General features: G+C 32.4%; 1 protein-coding gene across 1 annotated transcript; it reads right to left on the reverse strand.

The window, feature by feature from the left end:
* Positions 1-2,574: 2,574 nt before the first annotated feature.
* Positions 2,575-18,439, reverse strand: LOC145328382 (uncharacterized). The gene is made up of 12 exons (XM_080172016.1): positions 18,306-18,439; positions 12,302-12,379; positions 9,150-9,238; positions 8,518-8,622; positions 8,082-8,121; positions 7,700-7,772; positions 6,173-6,274; positions 5,726-5,804; positions 5,004-5,150; positions 4,589-4,711; positions 3,580-3,863; positions 2,575-3,279 (listed from the first exon to the last, which is right to left on the reverse strand). Exons 2-12 carry the CDS (start codon positions 12,375-12,377, stop codon positions 3,210-3,212), a joined length of 1,188 nt encoding a protein of 395 aa, XP_080028142.1. The 5' UTR covers positions 12,378-12,379; positions 18,306-18,439; the 3' UTR covers positions 2,575-3,209.
* Positions 18,440-21,882: the final 3,443 nt, after the last annotated feature.

Raw genomic sequence — 21,882 nt, forward strand, 5'->3', positions numbered from 1 at the left:
CATATTTAACAATACTCGACTGTCCTCGTCTCCCTGAAATAAACTGTAAAAGGATATATTTTTAACTACACATGTCTATCCTTCTCTCCCTGCTGATACATGTCCAGGGCGGCACCTTTTCCCCTTTCATGGTGTCCTCCACCAACATAGTACATGTCCAGGGCGGCACATATCTTTCCCTGGACATTATGTTGGTGTCCTCCACCCACATGTTGTCCTTCACTAGACAGGATGACGTCGTGGTGTCCTTCAATGTCCAGGGCGGCACCTTTTCCCCCTTCATGGTGTCCTCCACCAACATAGTACATGTCCAGGGCGGCACATATCTTTCCCTGAACATTATGTTGGTGTCCTCCACCCACATGTTGTCCTTCACTAGACAGGATAGTGTCGTGGTGTCCTTCAATGGACAGGATGGTGACATGGTGTTCTTAACCATCACATATCTCTCCTTCACCAGGGGTTCGACCTGGTTCACCATCTCATATCTCTCCTCCTCCAGGGGTTCGACCTGGTTCACCATCTCTCCATTCTTCAAGCATAACTGGTCCAGGAATTCGACCTGGTCCAGCCTCACATGTCTCTCCTTCTCCAGAGGTTCGACCTGGTTCACCATCTCCTTGACTGTTACCTGGTCCTCTCCACCTATACACTCTCCCCCCCCCTAACTTTGAAAGTGCTGGCAACACTACCAAACTTTCTTGTTCAAGGGAACACAATTTTTCACTAGCAATTTGAGCTTCGAAATCGTCCATAGAAAGTGTTGGCAACACCACCAAACTTTCTTGTTCAAGGAAACAAAATTTTTCATTAGCAGTTCGAGCTTCGAAATCGTCCATACTGTTAACTAATCCTGTAACCGTAGAACTGTTAGTATTAACATTATCCGTCAACTCCTGAACCTTCGTCTCCAGCGGCGCCATTCGGTTAATCAGGTTATCCAGCTTATCCCCATTGGAATGAATATCACCCTGCATCGAGACCAGCAATTCGAATATACAATCAAGCTTCTCCGCCGGGGACAACTTCCTGAGATGAGCAATGTCCACCTTCATCGCGTCCAAAAATTTCCTGAACAAAAATAAAGCAAAGAAATAATACAATTAAAAGAAAATCTGAGCTGTAGGTTCGTACTACACTACTGCGCCAAAAATGACGTGTAGTAATAATAGGAATAAACAGCTAAATATTCTAATAAAGTGTATTAATTCAAAGACAGATTAAACATACAAATAGATATTAATAATATTACACTGTTAACACTTTTAGGTTCGTGCCGAATCGCAGAGCAAAGACTTGCTCCGAGAAAGGTGACACAAGAACTAAAAGTTAATATATAAAATACATACAATGCTCTCAAGGCAGGGAGAAAGGTACTTTACATCACAGTAATTCGACGTGTCTATGTCCGAGTTATCGTCGATTTTAACGTTAAATAACGGTACCACGGCGGTAAATTTGATAAATCTGACATTTATGCAATATTTTATTCTCAAACAAATAATAAACCTAATTATAGAGTAGTAATGCATGCAATGCATAGAATTATTTAGTTATAAAGTGAATGTGCTTCAAATAAAAACATTAAACCTCTTTATGTACAGTATAAAAACAAGGATAAAAAATTCATAAGTAGCGATTATAATGTACTATAATAAAGTGAAACTTGTAGCATGCTAAAAATCGGTCGTCCCCCCCTTTACCCCAACCCCTCCCATCCTACTGGATGAACGAACTGACCAATAAGCTACAGCAACCTAAATTGACGATAATTTTTCCCCTGTCATAATATCCATATATATTCTTCATCCATTTCTTCATTAAATTTGTAGTCATCGTGTCTCTTAAACAGATTATGTGAGACAGACGGACAGTTTGACATTTCGAATTGTCAAGTAGATGCGCTAATAAAACTATCAGATAAAACATTCTCTTTTTCCCTGAATTAGATAAAGATGTCAGTGATAAAATATATATTTCTATTTCAACCCACGCCAAAAGTCCATATTTTTAAACTTGAAATAAAAATACATTTAAAAGTAATACGCATTTAGAAGATGAACACGTTTAAATCCGTTCGTTTTGGGGCGTTATTATAAAAGCGAAGCTTTTCTATAATAGTTTGGTACGACTAAGAAAGCGAAGCAACCCTATACCGTAGGACTATTTAAAACAAGCAGATTTTTACTTTTCTGACAACAAGTTTTTGTATGTTAAAATTATCCGATTCATCTGACTTTTGGAATAATGATTTATATTAGAACAAAGTACAATTTTATAAGCGCAGCATCTCTATAAAAAAGTCCTAAAAATGTAAGAATGTCCTTAAACAGTATTATGTATTTAAGCAGTTTTGAATTGAAACAAATTTACTTACAAGTTTGTATGCATTAATATTCTGCTTAATCAGTTTTTACACTCTACAAGTGCTAATGTTAGTTTGTCCTTTCATATCAGAGATTTGCTTTTATGGATGTTGTATTCCTTGTTTTTACTTGATCTGCCATTCTTTTCTATTTTATACCTAAACATTTCTTCTATATTAAATAAAAACGATGAATCAGAAAAAAATAACTATAAACAAAATCATTTTTATATTTTTTATTAAAGCTACTAATATAACATAGCAACTTATTTTGTAATATATTCAAATACAAAGCATTATAAAGAAGATTCATAAAAAATAAATTCTTTAAAAATTTACTATTTTTTCTCGTTCATTATTTTGACTAGACTACAAAAATAAATAAAGTAAATTTTAAAGTCTTTTTCATAGTAAATTAATTAGTATTTATTTGTACAAATCTCTAGATTATAAAATTCAGATGCATTGTTAAGCTAAATTTATACAATTCTGAAATACATAATTATATGGCTTAGAGAAGGATACTTTCATCAAGATTAAGGGATAATAGTTATTTATCGCATCGTAATATAGACAGCTTTCCGCGCATATTAAAATGAAGCATTATTAGATTAAAATCAGTTTTGTAACAAAACTGGTAACAATTTTTTGATTTTTTACATTGTTCGTGAAAAATTGTCTGTAATTCGATGCTATTGATGATTTTTCAGTATGGCTGAGAACCGGTTCTAATCCACCGGATATTAATCGATTTTGAAGCCATACTGGAAAATCATTAGGTAACTTATCCCTGTATCTCAATTTTTATTTTTAGTAGCGTAGCTACTATTTAATTACTGTTGGTTTAACGTCTTTGGCGTCCCTGAAGATTGACTGCCAGGAATTCACCAAAGAAATTGGAGTTCTGGGTTGGTCTGAAATAAATAAATTTAATAAACAATGTTTGTAAACTCTACTAACATAAAAAATATTCCTTATCCATGATAATGTAAGTTTTTATAATTTGATAAATATTTTAAAAAGTTTTTGAAAGACAGGCATTAGATATAGTGGTACCCTATCTAAAAATAGTTATCAGCCAGGACCTATGATAAGCTACCCTATAAAGGAGAACCATATCAATACAGATACTTCGGAACAAACAGAAAGACAAACAAGCACACAGACAAACAGACAGGGAACCTGTTACTTTTATAAAAGGAAGATATATGTACCTGGTAATTCTGGGCTGCTGGGAGGGTATAGGCGCCTGTCTTTGCCTTTGAGAGCTACCCCTATTCAGACCATTAAAATTAACAGCCTCAAATGGCCCGAAGGTCTGATCACTGCCGATGGATGGACCGGCGGCAGTTGAACCTGTGCTGTCAGGGAAGAATCCCTGGACCGGCAGAGAGGTTGGCTGCTGTGGCTGTTGCTGGTTGCCGCTGTTGATTGTGTCTCTGATTTGGTTGAATAGGGTGGAGGTCAAGGGCTCGCTGGGCTGTGCGGTTTGCTGTATCTATATCATAATTACATCAATAAAGTTTGGCGGTATCTTTTTAAGTGCTTAAACAATAACACAACAAAAGAATAGAAGTTAAACATAAAGAGAATGTTATATTTTCCATGGAATATAGATGATAAATTGTACGCTTTCAAGATAGTCGTAACTTTGAAGATGGTATTTTTCTTTTCAATACCTCCCCCCTCTTTAAATTTACGAAAACAGGATAACAGGTTTTTATTGTTCAAGACTTGTGTAATCATCAATTATTTTAGAAGAGGAATATAAAGTGCATCATAAAGTATGATAAAAATATTTTTAACTGTATGAAACAGCAAGACAACCCATGTAAATTATACATAAAAATGTTGAGAATAGAGGTTGGCTAATTATTTTTTGAAGCCCACAATAATAGTTATTTATCGCATCGTATTATAGACACAATTTCGCGAACATGAAAATGAAAAATTATAAATTTGAAACTAGTTTTGATAGACCTTAGGGGACGAAAGCCGGTGCTAACGAAACTGGTATTAATCTTAAAGTTTTTATTTTAATAATAAAGGAAAATTCGCTGTAGTACGATGCTATACATGATTTTTTCAATATGGCTAAGAACCGGTTCTAATCCCACGGATATCACACGGTTTGGAAGCCATACTAGAAAATTATTTACCTAGACCTGTACATGTGACTATTAATTTTAAATCCGTTGCCAGCTTAAATTATTAATTTTATACCTGGACTGGTCTTCTGGAAGGTTGTTGGGGTGGGACAGCAGGTTGTCTGAAGTTGTTCTGCTGCTGGTTGCTAAATCCTGTCTGGAAGTTGCTGGCAGCTGGCTGCTGCTGAGCAGGTCTCACCTGAATATAAACAACTTTAGTAATAAATAGCAGCTGCGCCCCGAGCTTCTAAAGGCCCTGCATTAGAAAGAAGAGGGAGACCCATCTGAGACTTAATAATTTGAATAATATAGCCTAAACCCATTCCGGAATCTATGTGAAGTATCTCTTAATAGTTCAGTAGTTATTAAAATCTTCTTTATGTAATAGGTTTGGCTACCTAATACAGAAACTCTACTGTGATCTAACCCTCAAATTACTTTTTTTTGTAAATTAAAACAGAATATGAAGTAAGTTTTAACTTGATTTTTACCTGGTTAGGTTGGGCAAATGGGAACTGAGCCTGTGGTGGCCTCCTGGCTGGTTGTTGAGGCTGTTGGACAGGCTGACGTTGTTGAATCCTGCCGTCAGAGCCAAGGATAAAGTTGTTGATTGCTCCGGATTGCTCTTCCGCGGATTCCTAAACGAAATATCAATAAGTAGCGCAGCAACTTTCTAATTATGGTATGCTGGCAAGTGTTCTACTGTCCAAAGGAAATTGCTATACCGAAAGATTATAACCCGCGACTGAGCATAATTGGATCCCCTAACTGTCTGGTAGGTGATGGTGTCGAATCATGGCTCAACACCGCGTCATTATTTAAGAAGTTTAAAATGGTTTCTACTGCAACTATGCCAGTTGCGCTACATACACGTAAATATTCATGGACAAATTTACTTTATATAAAGTGACAAGATTTTGTTTGTCCGTTAAGATCTGTATATTCATTTCTCCATAATATGGAAGCTTTCAATAGGTTCCAATATGTTTTCAGCTATAAAACATAGTCTTTCAATTCAAGGTATTTCAATTACTACTAAACTAATTGAGTTATCCTTTTAAAGTAAACTTTATAAAGTGTCTGTGATGGTTTTAGTCTATTTTATTTTTGATTTTAAGCCCTACGATAGCTTCAGTCTTTTCTACTCTCATTTTACCTTAGAATACAGAGACCTTAGATGATAAGGGCGCTGTCGCTAGTATTAAATATTAACCTTGACTCCAAAGCTAGTTTGTCCGGCAAATGTTGGGATTTTCTTTCTTCCACCATCCTGGGAACCAATACGGGGAACTCTAAAGTAGGATATTTAGTAGCGAAGCTACTATGTAATTATCTTTGTCTGTCCGTCAGTCAGTAAAGCTATGCACGAAGTGTGATTTTCTCGGCTGCTATTGTAGATAGACAGATAAAATATTTAGTAAAGGAAAAAAAACTCGAAAAATTTATATTTATACCCAATCATGATACACAATACTCTTCTTTACATTATATGTAGTGGTTGAAACGTTGGAACACCCAACTTAAAGAACCAACCAATCAAAATTCAAAAAAAGTGCCCAAATTTGTTAAGTCTAAGAATTAGAAAAAAGTTATTATAAAACTTGGGGGACTAGTATAATGAACAGCCCAATGTCCCCTCCCTCCCAGATAATTTGTTTACCTGTCTCTGTCTGGCGAATTAATTCCAAGAATAGCTTCAGCTGTCCTGTTTCTTTGTTTACCCACAGGTCCAGGACAACCATCACAACCATCTCTGGTCTCTCTATATACAATATAATAATTATCCAGCTGTCCTATATCTTTGTTTACCCACAGGTCCAGGACAACCATCACAACCATCTCTGGTCTCTCTATATACAATATAATAATTATCCAGCTGTCCTATATCTTTGTTTACCCACAGGTTCAGGACAACCATCACAACAATCTCTAGACTCTCTAATTACAATATAATAATTATCCAGCTGTCCTATATCTTTGTTTACCCACAGGTCCAGGACAACCATCACAACCATCTCTAGTCTCTCTAATTACAATATAATAATTATCCAGCTGTCCTATATCTTTGTTTAATTGCACGACCTTTGTCCTAACTGTGCATGGTAATGAGTTCGCTTATCTATCTATCTAATAATCATAAGGTATATCTATCTATCTAATAATCTTGAGGTATATCTATCTATCTAATAATCTTAAGGTATATCTATCTATCTAATAATCTTGAGGTATATCTATCTATCTAATAATCTTAAGGTATATCTATCTATCTAATAATCTTGAGGTATATCTATCTATCTAATAATCTTAAGGTATATCTATCTATCTAATAATCTTGAGGTATATCTATCTATCTAATAATCTTAAGGTATATGTATCTATCTAATAATCTTGAGGTATATCTATCTATCTAATAATCTTAAGGTATATGTATCTATCTAATAATCTTGAGGTATATCTATCTATCTAATAATCTTAAGGTATATCTATCTATCTAATAATCTTAAGGTATATCTATCTATCTAATAATCTTGAGGTATATCTACCTATCTAATAATCTTAAGGTATATCTATCTATTTAATAATCTTAAGGTATATCTATCTGTCTAATAATCTTAAGGTATATCTATCTTTCTAATAATGATAAGTTCTATCTATCTATCTAATAATCTTAAGGTATATCTATCCATCTAATAATCTTAAGGTATATCTATCTATCTAATAATCTTGAGGTATATCTATCTATCTAATAATCTTAAGGTATATCTATCTATCTAATAATCTTGAGGTATATCTATCTATCTAATAATCTTAAGGTATATCTATCTATCTAATAATCTTGAGGTATATCTATCTATCTAATAATCTTAAGGTATATCTATCTATCTAATAATCTTAAGGTATATCTATCTATCTAATAATCTTAAGGTATATCTATCTTTCTAATAATGATAAGTTATATCTATCTATCTAATAATCCTAAGGTATATCTACCTATCTAATAATCTTAAGGTATATCTATCTATCCAATAATCTTAAGGTATATCTATCTATCTAATAATCTTAAGGTATATCTATCTATCTAATAATCTTAAGGTATATCTATCTATCTAATAATCTTAAGGTATATCTATCTATCGAATAATCTTAAGGTATATCTATGCATCTATCTATCTATCTATAAGTATACCTAAGATCTCCATCACAAACAGGATAAGGGACCCAGGTACCATCACTTGTACACAAAGAATCAATATCAGCTCCTAAGAATAAAATTATAAGTATGGCCTCGAAACCGATTAATCCCAACTGGATTAGAACCAGTTCTATGCCATACTGGAAAATTATGTATCGTATTGTATTATGTCCAGTTTTCTAGGAATAAAAAAAGGTACAAACATAATATTAAACGATGTTTTATTAGGTTTTAATCTTACAATTACACATTTTGATCTCTGCAGAAAGCTGTTTATAATACGATGCGATAAATAACTATTAAAGTTGATTGAAGAATAAATTTATATCTATCATAAGTTTATAAAACGAATCATTTTGAAATAATATATTTTTACCTGTGACACAGTCAAAAGTACATCTCTGATTTAAAAATCCCTAGAACACAAAACAAAAAATAAAATAATAAACAATAACACTATTTGTAAATGCAGAAGCAAATCAGCGTAGAGTCCTCAGATCCTTTGCGTGAACGGAAATTCGGAAATGTTAAGAGGTGTGATTTTTTACTTGACACGCCCCTTGGCTGTTTTAAAAAGCGTATCAGGGGGGTGTCCAGGGTTTTGTGGGGGAAAGGACTCCTAGAGGGGTGTATCCATTCTCCTTAAATTTGTCTATGGATTGATACACACCCTACCTTATGCACGACTCCTCTCTTCCCAGTACCTATGAGAAGCTACACTGTAAAGAAGAACCATATCGGTTGGGGGGTTAGCGAGATCCTACGGCACAGACAGACATCATGTCACTTTATTACAGGATTATGTTATTTACCGTTGAGCAGTATCCTGAAATGCCTGGGCACATGCCCGGAATTTGTTCATCCACTCCAGGTTCATGTTCTATACACCTGGGAATATCTGTCCAAGTTCCATCATCCTACAAGCAATAGTTATTTATAGCATTGTATTATAGACAGCTTTCCGCGGGTATAAAAATGTACAATTATAAGAGTAAAATCAGTTTTGTAAGCCCAGAGATGCACTGCAATATCTAAAGTTGTTAAGCCAAAGAATAAGTAAATGTTATTATAAAACTTTGGGTACTAGTGTAATTAAGAGCCCATTGTACCGTCTCTCTTTGTATCCTGTTACTATATCAAGATTTATATATATTGAAATGTTGCAATTGCTCCAATGATATCGCCTTTTATTTGTTGATTAATTAGAGTATACAATAGAGAGGGAAGGGGTTAAATAACTTTATTTCCCCTTCCCGAGGACCCTGTGCCGACTTTCTATTGGCTCCTTGAAAATCAGGTTATAGCGTCGGGAATATTAACACAGAAGAGTCGCTACAAAAGAGCAGAAAGCAATTTGTTAGCCAGCGAAAAAGGTCCCCAACAGGCGAATTAAGGTAGTTGTCTTGTTATATATCTATGTTTATAGATTAATTGTTGATCCTACCTGACAAAGAGGAACATTATTTCTTCCAAAACTGCAGACAACATTGCAGGTCTGTCCAGGAAAGGATTCGGAACAATAACCAGGAAAACCTAAACAACAAATATGTTAATATCAATATAAACAAGAACGAAGGGATCTGAAGGGATAAGACATAACCAATAAATTAATGTGTACAAAATTACTCTTCTGTAGAATAAAATTAGTGGTTGAAACCTTAGAACACTCAACTTAATAGAGCAACGAATAAAAAAACGTTATCATAAAAATTCGGGGACTTGTGTAGTGTAATAAAAAGCCCCCTCTCTCTCTGGTTAACATCAACATGAACAAGAACGAAACGGTCACAACATGAAAAAATGCAATGAAATAGCAGGGATATAGGGATAAGACAATTGTTAATTAAAACAATATACACCCTTTCCTTTCCCAAAATATGTCAGCTTCAATTAGTTTAAAAGAAAATTGGGGAATTGTAGAATCATTATTATTAAATTAAAAAAATTTTTAATTCTACAATAAAAAATATAAAGAAATATTGCATGTTAGCTTCTTTATTTTATTTGATTACATGAGTCAAATATCACAATTTTATCTAATTAAGCTACTCTGAAACTAAATAATTAAATAATAGAAATTTGGGATTAAATTAGCATAATTGTGTTTCTAAAATAAATTAGTCCAACACATCTAATCTACATGGCTTTTCAGCTAAAGCTTTTTAAAATGTTAATTATTCAACTGCATTTGTTAGATTAGAGTAAAACTATAGAGGGGGAATGGGTTAAATATCTGTATTTCCCTCTCCCGAGGACCCTGTGCCGACATTCGATTGGGTCCTTGAAAATCAACCAATAGCGTCGGGAATATTTACACATTCAAGTCGCTGCAAAAATGAATATGCTAGCAGACAAAAAGGTCCCCAAAGGGTATCCAGGTAGGGGTCAGGTTATACATCTATATTCATAGATTTTTTTAAAAAAAAGTTGTAGTTGGAAAAGTGATGGATGCTATGATACTTGCTAAAAGATATAATTTTCACTGCATGACTGGTCTTTTGGAGCTTACACAAAATAATAGATGTAGAATATACGTGGATATTATGACAGGAGAAAAATTGTCGTCAATTAAGGATGCAATATCCCCTCGCATTTATTGGTCGGGCCGTTTCTTCAGTGGCGGAGAGGGGGTGGGGTAAAGAAGGGGGATGGGGGAGATCGTTATTTTAGCCCGCTACAGAGATTACTTTATTACAGAACGTGAAAATCTGGAGTAAGATCCAAGTAATAATAAATCCATTAACAAAATATGGCTGCTAAATCTAGACTTAACCAAAACTTATATTATTAACAATGAAATATACTACTATTAATAGTTCACTAATAGCAATCTAAAAACATTTTTAATTTTTAAGAACTGTATTTTGGAAGAATTTTAAATTAATTAGAGGAAATTTAGGAATAAAAAAATAATAGTAACACAAAACACGAAGCGCTGGAAACTTTTATGTGTGACGTCATAAAAATACGTCTCTTTTTAAGGGGTTTCCCTTCTTACTTCTCCTCTAATTCCTACTTTTCAGACGTATTTTCATGACATCACACATGAAACATTTCAGCTGTTCGCAAAACAAATAGGGCAAAACTGCATCGTTATTTTTTTCATTTATTGTCAAATCACTAAAAATAACAATTAAACATATGACTTATCATTGCAAACTTACTTATAAGGATTTACAAACGGACGGACAATCGTAAATCTCCTAAGTTTAAATTGTAAAAAGTATATTTTAGTAAATTTCTTGTATCATTATCCCAAGTATATTGGTGGGAAAATGTGCATTAATGTTCTGAAATGATATACACCAGTTTTGAAACAGGGATAAAGAAAAAACAACTTAAAATCTATGATCTCCAGCAAAAAAAGTATTCCTGCTTATTTTACTTATTGCTGCACTCCTAAAATCTAGGGTCTCTGCATTCGAAGAATGAAAAAAATGACCTAAAACCTTCCCAAGACTTAAATCTTAAGTATAATAGCCTAAAACCAGGTGGGGAACCTATGTGAAGATTCCATTAAATGAAGACCACTATTCTAACATCATTTATAATTCCATTGTTCCTGGGTTTAACTCTTTATAATTTGATTTAATGTGCTTATTACTTTTGTTGTTTGTTAGATTTTTTACTTTTAATCTTCAGAAATAACTGTAATTTTATATCATTATACATAAAAACATAAAAAAAGCAATCTCTTGCTATTTTTCAAAAATTATGAAAGTTTTATGCTTCACAAAAAACAAGGATGATAGCATCCTAAAAATATAATACGCAGGGTTGGAGGGGACATAGGGCTGTTTATTACACTAGTCACAAAAGTTTTATTATAATGTTTTTTTATTTGTTGGCTTACCAACTTTGAGGAGTTTTGATTTTTGAATTTTGATTGGTTTGTTCATTAAGTTTAGTGCTTAAACGTATAATCTAGAGATGGGATGATTTTGTGTATCATTATTGGTAAAATACATTAATTTATCGGCCATTGTCTTATCCCTTTGGATCCCTGGTACTAAAGGTATAATTATACAACTCAATTGACTAAAAAAATCAGTTTTGTCATTTGAAAAAATCTTAGATTGCATCATTGGAAAGTTAGGTATGCAATTGTATCAGGGAAACAAAGGGATAAGATAATTGTCGATAAATTGATGTACATACCCAATGATGGAACACAAAATTACCCCTTCTTTAGATTGCAATTAGTGGTTGAAACGTTTGGACACTTAACTTAAAGAACCAACCTATCAAAATTTAAGAAAAGTCCCTAAAGTTGTTAAGCAATGAATGAAAAAACATTATTATAAAACTTTAGGGACTAGTGTAATAAACAGCCCATTGTCTCCTCCCTCCCTGCAATTGAATACTTAATACCACCCACTTAACTTTTTTGCAATTTTAAATTTACAATTTGCACTTTCTATATTGTACTTTTATACAATTTAATAATTTGTAGCAGGTACGCCACTAGAGGCCTCTAGGGGCACTTGAGGAGGTGTATTTGATGACCCAATTCCTAATCTTTAATCTTAAAACTGTTCATTTTTATATCCGCGGAAAGCTGTTTAGAATACAATGCGATAAATAACTATTATTTACCTGGGCATGTGGTCAATGCTTGTGAATTATGTATCAGGCCTGTAGCAGCAACAAGAAGAAGGTGTGTGTGCGCCATTTCTATATAATATACCCACACCATTAGTTCATTTATAATTTCAATAAGTAAAAAATATCAAAATATAGAGTAAATAAAAACATTAAATTTATATGAATTACTTACTAGAAGCATAGATCCAATGTACTTGTTAAATCATGAAATGGATTAAGACCTATTGTATTATCATTTAGTAATAGTTATTTCTTTCATCGTATTATAAACGGCTTTCCGCGGATATAGAATGTACAATTATATGATTAAAACCAGTTTTTTAGCCCCGAGGTGCCGAAGGCACGGGCTAAAAAAAATGGTTTTAATCTTATGATTGTACATTTTTATATTCGTATAAAGCTGGATATAATACGATGCTAGACATGTTTTTTTTTCGTATGGATGAGAACCGGTTCCTATCCACCGGATTCGAATGAATACGAGAAAATAGTTTAGAATCCTACTCAGAGGTTGCAGCCTCAGTGGGCAGTCCTTTTCGATGTTATACACTCTAACCCTTCACTCTCCGAAAAAATGATATAAATTGAACGGATGTATAAGGTTTTTTTCCCCATCTAGAGGACACTAGGGGAATTTAAGATATGTGTGTATGGGGGGGTGGGGTAATGTCGACCCCTGCCCATCTTAATTTCAGTTTTACAAAAAAGTAAAAAAATAGTCGGGGTGGGGGTTGATTAATTTTTCAAGGGTGATTTCTCTTGAGAGGATCACAGTACACTTCTCCCAAAAAGTTATAAACCTTTCCTGAACCTGAGAACATTTTGGTGAGGATAATTTTGCCTCACTGATTTTAGTGAGGCAGTGAGCCAAAAAAGTTTTTTTTAAGAATAAACCTCAGTATTTTTGGTCCAGGTCTGAAGAGAGCAAACATGCTTGAAACTAATTTTTATGTTTGAATAAATACGTAAAAATCATATAACATTTTCCTTTAAAAATTTCTTCCTTATCCTGTTTTGCAAAAAAAATGTTGCAAGTAATAAAACTTTCTTGGTTTGTGGTTTTAACTATTTGAATCTATTTCTAACCAATTTTAAACCATAAAATAAATCACTTTCAATTTATTATTTTTTAATAGTTTCAGTGCATTTATGTAATTGTATTTGAGATATTTGAAATATGATATTTTCTAAATTTGATGACATAGGGAGGAAACTTGAATAGAAATAAAGCAAGGCTCGGCAGCCGCGAATAAGACTCAAATTTAAACCCATTTGGACGCTTTGATTTTTTTTGGCAATGAGGGATTGCCATATATGGGTCAGGTTTATACCTTCAGCTGATTTTTAAACTTGTAAAGTGTTGACTTCACTAAAGCTTACAGGCGGCAGACGAGCGGCTGCCGAGCCATGAAATAAAGGTAGACAACAGTCACAAGTATCGAAACATATGAATGTTTAAAAATCTGCAAGTAACATATGTTGTTACTGCAATCTTCAAGCATAGTTTTAAATCTTTAGAACTATTTTAACATTTCTAAATTGCCAGAGCTATTCAATACTTACGTAGGAAAAAAAACCAATAGATTTACTCTTCTGTATTATTTGTTTTTTATTAACAATTTTAAAAGAAAGTATTATTTTCGCTAATATTATTTATGCTAACATTTTTGAGCGTTTGATTTATTGATTATCTAAATTTTAATTGCCCAAGATAAGATTAAGAACCACGCCTTGCATATTAATGACACATTTAAAACTCTTGAATAGAAAGAGATATGTCATCTGAGGAAAAGATATTGTTTCTCTCCGTAAAGTCTAAATTATATGTAACTAGAGACTTGTCCCAAGATGTTTTGGGAAGCCCCCCTCGGTTCAGCGGTTACTGAGATCTTAAGCTTCAGACGGACAGACAGACAGACACACATCATTCTACTTTGTATTATAGATAATCAAACAGTAGTGTGATTTTTGTCAGACAGAAAATATGGAGGCAAAATAATTTTAATAATTTTAAGTACAATTTTATACAAGTTTCGCAACAGCATCGAGTTAGGAACAATCTAGTTTAGTGAAAATAAACACAAATAATAAGGAACATTTTTAGAACACAATTTAAAAATTTCAGAAAGGTACTATAAAAATGTTAAGCAATTGTGCCTTTCATTTGTGGTGAGACCTCCTCCTAGCCAGTTAATCATAAATAGCCTATTAAGTCACGGATCCTCTTTTGTCTAACTATTTAAGTAAGATTTTTTTTAATAGGGATTGAGGGATAAACAGGATGGTTTAATAATAACAAAAGAGATAATTCTGCCTGTAATAAGAAAAAAAGAACATTTAGAACTCCAAGTAGAGCGTTGTATGTCAGTCCGTCTGTTCGTTTGTTCATTAAGTTATTAGTTTAGGTTGTACTTTTAAAAGAATATAGTATATACATATTTGTCTTTTGCTGGTTTTAGGTTATCGTTAAAATTAAATCTTGTTTTTTTTTAAATTTTATTCCCACTTTGGGCAAAGGCCCCTAGTGATTATTCCAGAAGCCAATAACGAACAATAAGTCATTAATTATGACATACAATTTACTTAAGTGACTATATAGGACAGACGGACAGTCATGGTGAAAAATCCTAAAAATAGAAATAAAACTAACATTTACACTCATTTATGTTCTTTCTAAAAAAAATTATAAAATAAATTTAATTTTAACAACTTGGATACTTTATATATCTTTATTACTGATTAAGTTTTAAGATTAGTATCATCCATTATCTGAATCACTTTAACATGCCAGGGATCTAAAGGAATAAGACAATGGCCAATTAATTGTTGTACATCCCCAATGATGATACACAAAATTACCTCTTCTGTAGATTACAATTTAAACGTTTGAAAACTCATCTTAATGAAACAACCAATCAAAATTCACTGAAGTTACCAAAGTTGTTAAGTCAACGAACAAGAAAACGTCATTATAAAACTTTGGGGACTAGTGTAATAAACTCAATGTCACCTCCCTCCGTATTAAAATGCGCACTATTTTAAGTGTGGGTTTGGATTAGCAAAAATACTGTAATTTAAAAAAAATTCAATAGGGACTATATTATAGCTAAACACATTTAACAAAAGTAAAAGGAAGGTTTTATTGTTTACTATTAATATATTTGCATAATCTACCACTAAATATCTGGTCTTCGATCGAAACGTCTGTATCTCATTGGTTGAAATATTTTTCAGATCTTGGTACGTAAAGGCTCTTTTTTTTTATTTCGTTCGCCTATGAGTCAGCTACAAACTATAAATAAATCTTATCATAAAAATTTTCTTGGGGAAATTAATTTGTGTAAAAATTACTTCCCTCGTATAATGTGAAGTATATGACAAAACATAGAGTAAGTTAGTTATAAATAGGTAGTTGAATAAAGGTTAGCTTTCTAAAAATTATATCGTCAATAAAAATCATTGTATATTCTGTCCGCTAAAATCCTTTTTAATGGGGTAAGATGGATGATCTAGATATACTATGTCTATTATTTATGCCTATTGCCTACTGGTTAAGTCAAGTGTGAATAAATATGTTATTTTTATTAGGAATATAGGGATTGTACAAATGGATAAGATAGAAAGTCTTGTATCATGGAAAGAAAACGAAGTAGGAGGTTTCGTCGTAATTTCACAGTGGCTTTTGATAGGTAGTTTTAGATTAGGTCAGGTAAATATTATTGATTTTCTCACTGTGTTAGGAAATAGGCCCCTAAGTGGTCAGAAAAAGGAGGAAAGCTACTGTGAAAATACGAGGAAACCCACTACTTCGTTTTCTTTCTATGATCCATTTTTTTACAAAGCTCATGAAATCTTTTAAAGCACATCTACTCTAAAACTAAAAGTTATTAGTCTAATAATAATAATCATTCTATTGGAACTATACAATATGTGTTTTTCAAGCTTTTAATAGTGCATAGAAAAGAATGATATCATACTGGCCTACCATTGGTTAATTAAAATGTATACCGGCCTGTGTATTGGCCTATCATTGATCATTTGTACTGTATGACGTCATTATTTTATAGACTCATACAGAGCTTTTGTGTTTCTCAGTATTTGTAGAATAATTTATTGAATATGCTATGAATACTTCTACAGTTTTATCTTATTGATATTTTTCTGTTCTGTGCTTCTTTTTAATCTAAACAAAGATTAATAGCTTATCAACCTACCCTGACATCCCTGTGTTTTTAAGATAAGCAAATCACGAGCATGAAATTCTAAAAAAGAGGTCAAACACCTTTTAGAACAGTATCCTATCAAATTAAATGATCATTATTAGCTCCTTTTTATTTTTAAATTTTGTGTCCTAAAAGTGCTGCTGCTATTTGACGCTACTGGCACAAATAGTAAGAATAGGGGGGATTCTTTGACCCGTTAACAGTTGCAACTAATTACTATGCACAAAATGTTGTGCAATCAAAGGGTTTGTTGTCTGTTGGATGTTAAACAGCCTATTATCCTACAGGAAGCGTTAGAGATTGCATAGCATTAATAGTGGATGTTGCTCTATATATGATCCTTGAAATCAAAGTAAAGCCCCACCCTAAATGAAGAAAATGTCATAAGGTTTTCAGAGACACACATGAATTAAAAAGGAAAATATTCTGCATGGCATTTGAAACATATGAACATAAAAATGTGTATGTATGCCTGCCTGTGGTTTAAATGTCATTGATCCCATATTTGCACGTGGTCAAAATTTAACGCGCAAAGTGCGTTCCATGAAACTCTGATTCCCTTTCTCCGTCTGTTTATGTATTGGTGGTAATAACAATAGTTCTAACCCTCACAAACAAAAACATGAATCAAGTTCTTTAGAGAACCTACAAAAAGGTAAATTCAACTTTTGGCCAAAAAATCCCGAATGACGTCATATAAGAATAATTGACTATATAAATATAATGCTTGAAACAATGTTTTTTTTGTAAAACTAAAAGCTAAATATTACAGTTTTTTATAAAGACATATAAAAAAGATGTACGCATTCAAGACCTTTTAAATCTCTTTATCTTTCCATCAATCAATTTAATGAGAAGAAAAAATGTTTTTAAAATGTTATCAATAAATCACCACACCCTAAATGGATGAATTAATTCTTAAATGATTTCATTTTATCATTGAATTGCCTCAACAAAGAAAAGCTTTTCATGAAATATCTAGGTCTTTAACCTTGGATTAGGTTAATTGAATATATTAATTAAATTTTAGTACATTTAATGAATACAGATTTAATTGAAATATATTTACACATATAAATCAATTTTAAAACAAAAATAGATATTTTTATGACTATGTATTTTTAATAATTGAATATTAACAATAATTAAGACAAAATAGATTTTTAAAAGTCAATAAGATACCCATAAAACATATTTAACAAGAATAAAAAAATTACAATTTCTTAATGTTTTTATCTAATGATGATTACCACTTGTGACTGTGCCCCCAAGCATCTAAGAGCTCTGTATTCGAAGTTTGAAAGAATTGGTAGGAAAACAGTCTAAAACTATCCAAAATTAGATAATGATAGTCTAAAACTATCATTGGACCCATGTAAAGTTTACCGAAATGGCTAGATTATTGATAAACATAAAATCCTTTATTAAAGAGAAAAGATTGTTTAAGAAGCTAATCTTATTTTCAATAATAAATTATCTGAAAAACTAACGAAATGGGACTGACTATATAATCTAAAACCAATAAGATTTTCTAAAGAATATATATTATTTTACTTGTTTTTTTTTATAGAGGTAATGGAAGCTAAGTATTGTAAACAAACTTAATTGCTTAATCCATTGAAATTTGACAAATAAAGGATATAATTTTGGCATGTTATTGGCTGTTATTTACGGCGAAAAACACAACACCATAAAAAAATTCAAGCAATAATTATTTTAGTTAGATACATTTGTAAATTATATCACTTAAAATGAAATGAACTAATGGTTGCCTAATTAGAAAGCTCGCTAAAAAATTGACACAAAAATTTGTCCACTTCTTGTTCTCTGTCCGACAGATCTTAACTTACTAGAGCTACTTTAAAGGCGCGCGCCAGTCGTCTTTTGCGGGGGTGTCTTATGCCCCCTCTTACCCCCCCCTTGTATGAAAGGGGGGCATGGGGGAATTTGGTCTATTTTAGCTGCGGGGTGCTTTGCGCGCAATAATTGGATATTCATAATGCGCTGCTCCAGCTATCTCTTGTATTCTTAAATATAGTATCCATACAAAAATGATAAAATTAATAAATTTTGAATTACATAACGATTTAATTTTCGTAGATTGTAATTTTTTTTATATATTATGAAATGTTTATTAACAAGTTTCTTGGTCCCATGGGTGATTTTGTTATGAATTTAATTCTTTTAGTTATGGATAATTGTCTGTAATACTATGTTATATTTCAGTATGGCTGAGAACCGGTTCTAATCTAACAAATATTTATCGGTTTCGATGCCATAATGGAAACAAGATTCTAATGGTTTAACTGCTGTAGTATTACTCATTTTGCTTGTACTAATTGATCTTAATTACACAAAATAAACGGCTGAAGAAAGGATTCGCTGTTTGACATGCTAACTTTGTATTATTTTGTATTGTAACCCATTGCATCATTCACACAGCCACACCAGGGAGGGAGGGGACAATAGGATAATAATTACACAAGTCCCCATATTCGTTTTCTCATTCGTTGTCTTAACAACTTTGGAGAATTTTATTGATTTTAATTGGTTGGATTATTAAGTTGAGTGTCCAAACGTTTCAACCACTAGTTGTAATCTACAGAAGTGATGATTTTGTTTATCATCATAGGGAATGTACATTAATTTATCGGCCAATGTCTCATCCCTGCTAAGCCTTACACAGCCTAAGCACAAAGAAAATTCAGATCAAACTAAATCTTTGTGTGTCTGTTTTTTCAGTAGCGTAGCTGCTCTACAAGTATTATGATTTGTTTCAACCAGGGATAAGCAAAGACAGATAAATTGATGAACATCCCCAATTATGATACACAAAATTACCCCTTCTGTAGATTGATTGTAGTTGATTAAAAAATCGAACCCTTAACAGTATGACCGAACCAATCACAACTCACTGAAGTCCCCAAAGTTCTTAAGTCAACGAATAAGAAAACGTTATCATAAAACTTGGGGGACTAGTGTAGTAAACAGTCCATTGTCCCAAGTTATTTTGGAATAGATATTTGCGGAATTTAAAAACGATATTAAATATCAAATGATTTACTATTTATAATTTTTATTTGTTCGTTTGTCTTATCATCTGAGATTCTCTGTTATGCATGTTGCGATCCTTGTAAGATACATTTAAGAATCAAATATCTTTTTAAAAACTTTGCTACAGTGAAACATTCTCATTCTTGTTTTTGGTTTGAATTATATCCGTTTGTTTGTTGTAGTAATTTTATGTAATTTATCAATGATGAAAGTATCAATAAAAATTGGAATTTTGGTGTCTTTATCATTATGACTTTTTTTATGATTCATAATATCCCCCCTCCCCCCTCCAATTTTTCCACAAATCTTTTTAAAGTCCATATTTTATTGGATCGACGATCAACTTTCAACAAGGATGACGTTACAAATAAAAAGGAAGCTACCAAGTCTACTAATATTGGTGCTTTTACTCAAACCAATTTCTTGACCATCCACCCGCCCCCTCCCCCCTCCCTCATATTATAATATTTGAATCTCCTCTACTGGGTGCTCTATATAGGTGGGGCCCTATTAGTGATCTCACCTTACCTTACCTAACCTTAAATCTTCAAAAGTCCCAAAAGTTTTATAGTAACGATTTACTATTCGTTGGCTTAACAAATTTGCTTCATTAAGTTTAGTGTTCAAACGTTTAAATAACTAATTGTAATCTACAGAAAGGGTAATTTTGTGTATCATCGTTATTTTTCAGATATTTTAGTTTGTTTGACATGGATAATTCTACTTAGCTTTCTCTCTATTTATTCGTTCAAGTTACTTTCCTAGTTTTTTTTTGCAAACTTTTCCAAATACAATAACCTTGTTTTTCTTTTATAAATTTTGGTTGGTTGGTTCATTTAGTTGAGTGTCCAAACGGTTCAACCACTAATTGTAATCTACTGAAGGCGTAATCTTGTTTATCATCAATGGGAATTTACATCAATATATCGTCCATTGTCTTATCCCTTTAGATCCCTGACAATTATTATTCATTATATAATTATTTACTAAGACTTTTTATTAGCCCTTAAAGGACGCTTAAATATGACAGGGATCCCGAGAAATTGAAAATAACATATCACGAACCAAAAGAAGCATCGCAACTACTTTCTTCTTTCAAATGGTGTTCACTGTTTTCCTGTAATATAAAGTAGTAAGTTTTTTTTTTATCTGTAACTTAAGATTTCAATAAATACTGAACTGATTAACTTCTCCTTTTAGGGTAGCTTCACATTGGTTATTTGATGGTTTTATGCTAATTTCTCTTCTTCTTATCCAATACAAAGCCCCTAGATGATAAGGGCGCATCCGCTAGTAATAAGAATTTAGCCGCTTTCTCTTTACTCATACGTTAAAGTTACCATTGTGGGCGTTGTCTCAGACAAGATGAGAAGGACCAAAATAATTTATTTCTATTGAGTCATGTGCAACATTAGTTATTTATTGCATCATTTAATAGTCAGCTTTCCACGGATATTAAAATGTAAAATTATAAGATTAAAACCAGTTTTGTTAGCCGTGTGGGGGGGGGGGAAGGGACAATGGCCCAATCTAACAAAACTGGTTTTAATTTTAAGATTTTTAAAAATATTCGTAGAATATTATCTGTAATACGATGCTATACATGATTTTTCAGTATGGCTGAGAACTGGTTCACCGGACATCAATCGGTTTCGAAGCCATACTGGAAAAATATTATATCGAATTTATGGTAAAATCTATGCTTTTCTACTATTGAGATCGGTAAATGTATACAGAATATACGTGGATATTATGACGTAAAAATTGTTGTTAGTTTGCTAATATGGAATTTCTTTTTTGGACAGTTCGTTCATTCAGTAGGAGGGGAGTGGATGGTGTAACGGGGTGGTATGGTTATTTAATCCGATGCGAGTTTCATTTATTAGAGAACATTAAAACTTGGTGTAAGATCCAAGTAATAATATATCCATTGTCGGTCCGTCAGTCCGTAACAGATAGCTCTTATTGGTAATGATAGAATTGTCCTATCGATTTAAACCTTACATTATAATTTCTATAACTTAGGTATAATTTAAATAGCGGCAACCTTGATTCATTATACTGAAAGTCCATTCTAAGCTTGATGATTTTTGGCTTTTTAAGAAACAATTTGTTATATTAACTTGTCAATCATCCTGTTCACTTAATTTTGGAATAGAGATTTCTAGGATTATTAGGTATAATGTTTATTTATTTGTAGAAAATTTTAATGACAGAGCATACATTAATTATAGTAAATAGAAGCTCTTTGTAGTGGCTGTAAAGTATGACGTCATATAATACAAATGAACAATG

Source organism: Acartia tonsa, chromosome 9 (genome assembly GCF_053477335.1).
Source record: "Acartia tonsa isolate MP-2025a chromosome 9, ASM5347733v1, whole genome shotgun sequence".
Lineage (NCBI taxonomy): Eukaryota > Metazoa > Arthropoda > Copepoda > Calanoida > Acartiidae > Acartia > Acartia tonsa.

Bases quoted from the DNA above. Each gene is read 5' to 3' on its own strand.
- LOC145328382 (XM_080172016.1), bottom strand. From the start codon at position 12,377: ATGGCGCACACACACCTTCTTCTTGTTGCTGCTACAGGCCTGATACAT. The intron at 8,122-8,517 runs GTAAATAACATA...TTTGTGTTCTAG, and splicing joins TTTCAGGATACTGCTCAACG to GGATTTTTAAATCAGAGATG. The intron at 7,773-8,081 runs GTAAAAATATAT...TTTTATTCTTAG, and splicing joins TACTTTTGACTGTGTCACAG to GAGCTGATATTGATTCTTTG.